Raw genomic sequence first — 6,000 nt, forward strand, 5'->3', positions numbered from 1 at the left:
AAATGTTGCATATGAAATCACTGCAAAAATAACATTCCATGTCCTAGGTTATAAGCAGCCTAATGGTTACAAAGTCGTATCTTGAAAATGTAAGTCTCCTGCTCTAATTTTTCACATCAAAATCAATCTATACATTTCTCCAAAAGTTACTAATATATGGTCAATGACTGAAGTAGGCAAGATTTGCAAGAATATGTAACTTATCAAAAATTGACAACACAAAACAAATAAAACCTCTTAAATACAATACTAAACACTATAATTGGGGAAAACATAAAAGGGAGTAAAAACAAAAAGGGTCAAGACCAAACTCATAAATCAAGATGTACTTAAAACAGCAAAGGAGTCAGAAAAATTAACGTTTTTCCACTTAAGCTTTATGTTTAAAGAAATTAAACATAAATTCTAAGTATAAATTTGTCTCTAAAAAAGCCCCAAATCAAAAAAACCTGAATTGTTAACATTGAACATCTTTAATCAACAAAAACATTAAAATATTAACATTAAAATGTCATTATTTTAAAACTCAGAGTTTTAAGAAATGGTTATTTGGTTTATTAGTTTGTCAGGTAGTTAGCCCTAGTTTTTAAACATACAATTCTCATTTATATAACCAAAACACAGTAATTGCAAAAAAGTTACTCTCATTTCTTGAAGAAAAAAAAAGTTACTCTATTCCAAAAAAAATCTGTATAAAATTGCTTAAATACACTCACTGGAAAACCTAGTAAGAATCTTTAACATTCATCAGATGTTTAACGTATTGTTTACAAGACACAACAATTATTTGTTAATATATTTAATCCTCCGTAGTATCCAAAATAAACCCATACTAGTAGAAAGATTACTTTATTAAAATGTGTAAGATTACCCATCTTTTTCTTTAATGTGTATCCCTATTAACCCTACATAATTCTTGCTCACCTTTTCAAATACGTACTCATTTTACTTTTTTTTCTAACTAGAAAATACACATCCTTTTAAAAAAATCTTGGAAACAACAAGAAAAATCATACTCTCACTTCTTGTACATGTTCGTCCATTTATCCACACACGTATACATCAAATATTTTTAATTTTTTTAATGTCTATTTATTTTTGAGAGAGAGACCATGAGTGGGGGAAGAAGGGAGAGAGGGAAACAGAGAATCCAAAGCAGGCTCCAGGCTCTGAGCTGTCAGCACAGAGCCTGACATGGGGCTCGAATCCATGAACCAAGAGATCATGACCTGAGCCACCCAGGCGCCCCTCAAATCTCTTTTTTTCTTATGAAATTTGGGATCATAGAAAATAAGCACATTTTAAGTGGTTCATTTGAAGCGATCATATTCCAAAAATTATAATCATACCATCACCAAAGAAGTACAGTGACATTCTTATTAGTTGCAAAATTAGTCTATTTACTTATCTACGCGTACTTCTGTGAGGTTTAAAATGTTAGACTTGATTTTCTGTAAGGCCTACCTGGCATAGGAGAAACAGTACAGGCATTGATTGTAGAGAAAAAGATCTAGGTTTCAAATCCTGATTTTCTGAATTACAAGAAACGTGACCTTGTGTAGATTACAAACCAAGTCTGTTTGTCAGATGAAAATGTAAAGAACTGCACCTACCAGAGTTGTTTCCAGGATTAAATAAAATGATAGATGAGAAAGGAGCACCCAGTGCCTGGCACACAACAGTACCTCCACAAGTGTGTTCTTTCTTTCCCATTTAAAAAAAAAAAACAAAAAGAAGAAGGAAAAAAAGCGTGAATGTGACACAACTATTAAAAGTCAGAATTCTAGGGGCGCCTGGGTGGCGCAGTCGGTTAAGCGTCCGACTTCAGCCAGGTCACGATCTCGCGGTCCGGGAGTTCGAGCCCCGCGTCAGGCTCTGGGCTGATGGCTCAGAGCCTGGAGCCTGCTTCCGATTCTGTGTCTCCCTCTCTCTCTGCCCCTCACCCGTTCATGCTCTGTCTCTCTCTGTCCCAAAAATAAATAAACGTTGAAAAAAAATTTTTTTTAAAAAGTCAGAATTCTAGATATAAATACAGTAAACACATTTGAAAAGATGTTTTGTTTTGTTTTTTATCAGAGCCTTTTACTCACTTGTAATTTATCTCACAATCCACTTAGCCGGCGACAACCCAGGGTGTTACTGTACGAAAAATTTTACTTCGGGAAAAGAAAATATTTTAAGTCCATTTTACAATTTTCGCTATCTGAAATTATAGCTAACAACAGGAAGAATGCAAAAAAATTTCTCTTGTAAAAGTATACGAGTTAAAATCCTGCAGCTGAGAATCTCCTTCAAGGAAAATTGAAGAATGAAAAGAAAAGCAACTCTAGACCTTTTCCCCCTTCTAACGGTAAGTTTGGGGATAAACAAGGGAGTAATTCTTTAGAACAATTTAGAAAATGCCAGGGACGTGGAAGAACACACGAGCGAAAGGGTAAGTTTGAAACTGCTCCCTGCGTAGGTCCGGGGGCGTGGGACGAAGATTCAAAACTTTGGGGTCTTTCGACAGAATTGAGGAATAAGACGGAGGGGGTCGGGGGGAGCGGTTCTATAAAAGTCAAAGGCAGAAAAAAACAATGGGAGGGGGAAGAGGCAGCCGAAAAACGCTCAAGACCCAGACTTTGGCGCAGCGGCTTCACTTTCAGGAAAGCAAAAGAGTTAGGAACTAAGAAAATGAGGAAATTCCGGTGCTCCGCAAGAAGGACGGAGGGGCCGTGAGAAACCGGGAGGCTGCGGGTGAAAGACCGGGTGGTGTCGTGGGAGAGAAGGGTCGACCCGGGAAAGCGAGCAGCGGCGGGACCGGAAAGCGAGAACAAGGATGCGGCCGGGGGGGAGGGGGCGCGGAGGCCTCCGGGGTCGACCAACGTGACAGAAAACGAGGAGGGGACTCTGGGGGCCGTGGCAGCAAGGGGCGACGTGGTACCTGCAGAGATCGTCCAGGACGCTGCCGGGAATCTCCACCCGTTTGGTCTCCATGATGAGAACCCACAGCAGGAGGAGTGCATCCCGGCTCCGCGCGGCCGGGGACCAAGGGTACGGCACGGAGACTCCGGCTCGCCGGAAAGCGGGCAGCGGCGGCGGCAGCGGCTCCAGCAAAGAGAGGGGGAAGGGGCGGGACCCGCTCACTTCCGTCCCGCTCCCTCAGCCCAGAACCCCGAGCCTGGGCCAGAGCGCGGGGCGGAGCCCCGGGAGTCACGCCCCTGCCCTGCTTGAAATGTCCAATGGGAAGCTGTAGAATTGGGAGGCTGAGCAAGCTAAGCCAATGAAATGTTTGTTTATTGGTCTGTCGTCTCCAATCCGTCTTCAAGCTGCTCAGTTGCTACTCAGAAAACCAACTTCCCGCCGCCTGTGATTGAGCCCTGGGGTGGCTACGCGCATGCGCACCAGGCCTCCTTTGCACTATAGAAAGTCCAGAGTATTCAGGTCTTGCTGGTAGACTCGGAGACTACATCCTAGGGTTTGGCGTGGTGTAAATGTCCTCTTGGTGACCAAGCAGGCGCTCGTACCTCTTCAGGGCAGACGCCGACGGCGCATCCTGCGCAAGTGTGCACTTGGAATTCCTGTCACCAAGTATCCTGCACACTCATTGTCGTCCCATCGCCTCCAGGCCAAGGGCTGTGCCTCTTAACTACAAACACCGGTTGTCTTGTGTGTGTGTGTGTGGTGGCTTACCTCTGCCTTTCCTCAAAGGACCCAGACAGAACTTTATCCTACTATCTGACACCTAGTGAGATCTGAGAAAATATTGATTGAACCTGAACTTGGGAATCTTCCTTCTACCTCCTACACATACTCCCATCTCCTAGCCCTCACTGATTCCTCATCTTACTTAATAGAGCCCAATCCATTTAGGATCTTGCAGAAAAAAAATCTAGATTCATCATTCTTTAACTTCCTCCTTTTACATCAGACTCACAGCCACACAAACGCACCCCTCAGTCACAACTTTAATTCATTATGATGAGGGAGCATGGGGCAAGCTGAGGGCCAAGTCAGGCTAACAGCAGAGCACCCCCCAACCCTGGAGGTGGGATATGCGTGATATTCCTCAGACACTCCTGCCTGCCCAAGAACAGGGAAAAGGAAAGAAAGCAAATGGCTGACTGGTAGAGATCACAGTCATGCAGGACAGGAGTCTCCTTAAGTTTACAGATAACTTAGTAAACTCCAAGAAAAAGGCAATCTTATTCATAGCCTAATCTCCAGAAACCTATAGATTCTGTTTCCTGGAGCCCTAATATCACCCTCATCAAGATGTAAGGGGCTTTGGGATGCCTGGGCAGTTCAGTCACTCAAGCATCCGACTTCGGCTCAGGTCATGATCTCTGGGTTTGTAAGTTCAAGCCCTGTGTTGGGCCCTGTGCTGACAGCTCAGAGCCTGGAGCCTGCTTCAGATTCCTTGTCTCCCTCTCTCTCTGCCCCTCCCCGTCGTGCTCTCAAAATAAATACATAATTTAAGAAAAGATGTAGGGGGGGTTAAGTGCTTACCATGGCGATGTGGGAAACAAGGGCAAATGAAAAATTAAATTCCCTTACTGCCTACAGCCCATTGACAAGTCCTTGAAACAGGCAGAGTGACCTTCCTCGAGGAGCTCAGCTGCCTCGATGATGACACTTTGCTAGGGCTGAAAGGGAATCTTGGCTTAACATTGTCCTAACCCCTTGAGGATCCTGTGAGTCTCCTTAAACACATAAAAATTCCTTTGGAAACTTCCTTTTTCTTTACCCCCCCCCCCCCCCCCCCACAAGATATATGCTGGCAATCATGCTCCAGGCTTATGGCCCCCTGATATACATCTGAAGGGTCTCATGACTGATGTTTTACTAAACAGTAATAAATGATGTTTTTCTAACAAGAGCTAGCTCCTCAAAGTCCTGGAAACAAACCTTACTTCCAAAATTCCTTAGAAACTTATGCTGTCCCTGACCCCCTCCTAACCTGAAGATATATTACCAGTCACTCTTCACAACCCCAGTGCAGCTCTTTCTGCCCATGGGTCCTGTCCCCATGCTTTAATGAAATCACCTTTTTGCACCAAGGACATCTTCAAGAATTCTTTCCTGGCCATCAGCTCTGAACCACACCGTCACCCCAAAACCCCATCAGTTCTACCATTTAATCTCTTATCTTTTTCTTAATTTCTGTCCAAATGCCCACTCTTTTTTTTTTTTCAACGTTTATTTATTTTTGGGACAGAGAGAGACAGAGCATGAACGGGGGAGGGGCAGAGAGAGAGGGAGACACAGAATCGGAAACAGGCTCCAGGCTCTGAGCCATCAGCCCAGAGCCCGACACAGGGCTCGAACTCACAGACCGCGAGATCGTGACCTGGCTGAAGTCGGACGCTTAACCGACTGCACCACCCAGGCGCCCCAAAATGCCCACTCTTTATATCAGGTGCCCATTATTTCTCCTCACTAGTGCAAGAACTACCTAACCAGTACGTCTGCCTCCATTCTTGGCCTGCACAACTGCCCATGTTTAATTTTCTTTTGTTCCAACACTATTATCTTCTAATAGCTCTCCTACTCAGCTTCTGATGTATACTCAAGGCCAAACTTGACTTAAGAGCCCTGTTACCACCTATTTTACTCTGCTGTTTTCCATCTGTCTTTTTGCTCCTTATTGGAGAACTCAAATTTATCTTCCAGTGGCCTATACCATTTTCACTTTTCTATAGTTCTCTTTTGTTCTTCAACTGTCCCTTCATTATGGTGTCATAGCCTGATTTATCGATTTCTTATCCCTATGAGGATACTAACAATACATTTTTAAATTTTTTTTTTAATGATTATTTTTGAGACAGAGTGCGAGTGGGGGAGGGGCAGAGAGAGAGGGAGACACAGAATCCAAATCAGGCCCCAGGCTCTGAGCTGGCAGAACAGAGGCGGACGCAGGGCCCAGACCCAGGAACCATGAGATCATGACCTGAGCCAAAATCAGACGCTTAACCAACTGAGCCACCCAAGTGCCCCTAACAGTACATTTTTAAAGTTTTC

General features: G+C 43.9%; 1 protein-coding gene across 1 annotated transcript in view; it reads right to left on the reverse strand.

Moving 5' to 3' along the window:
- The window catches only part of DCP2 (decapping mRNA 2), a 51,285-nt gene extending 48,127 nt beyond the window's left edge, over window positions 1-3,158 (reverse strand). Inside the window, exon 1 of the mRNA XM_040446656.1 lies at window positions 2,924-3,158. Within this exon, the coding sequence (XP_040302590.1) occupies window positions 2,924-2,976 (53 nt within the window). The 5' untranslated portion in view covers window positions 2,977-3,158. The remainder of the gene's footprint in view (window positions 1-2,923) is intronic.
- Between the last annotated feature and the right edge of the window lie 2,842 nt (window positions 3,159-6,000).

This window comes from Herpailurus yagouaroundi, unplaced genomic scaffold (assembly GCF_014898765.1).
Source record: "Herpailurus yagouaroundi ecotype Mexico unplaced genomic scaffold, PumYag 29, whole genome shotgun sequence".
Lineage (NCBI taxonomy): Eukaryota > Metazoa > Chordata > Mammalia > Carnivora > Felidae > Herpailurus > Herpailurus yagouaroundi.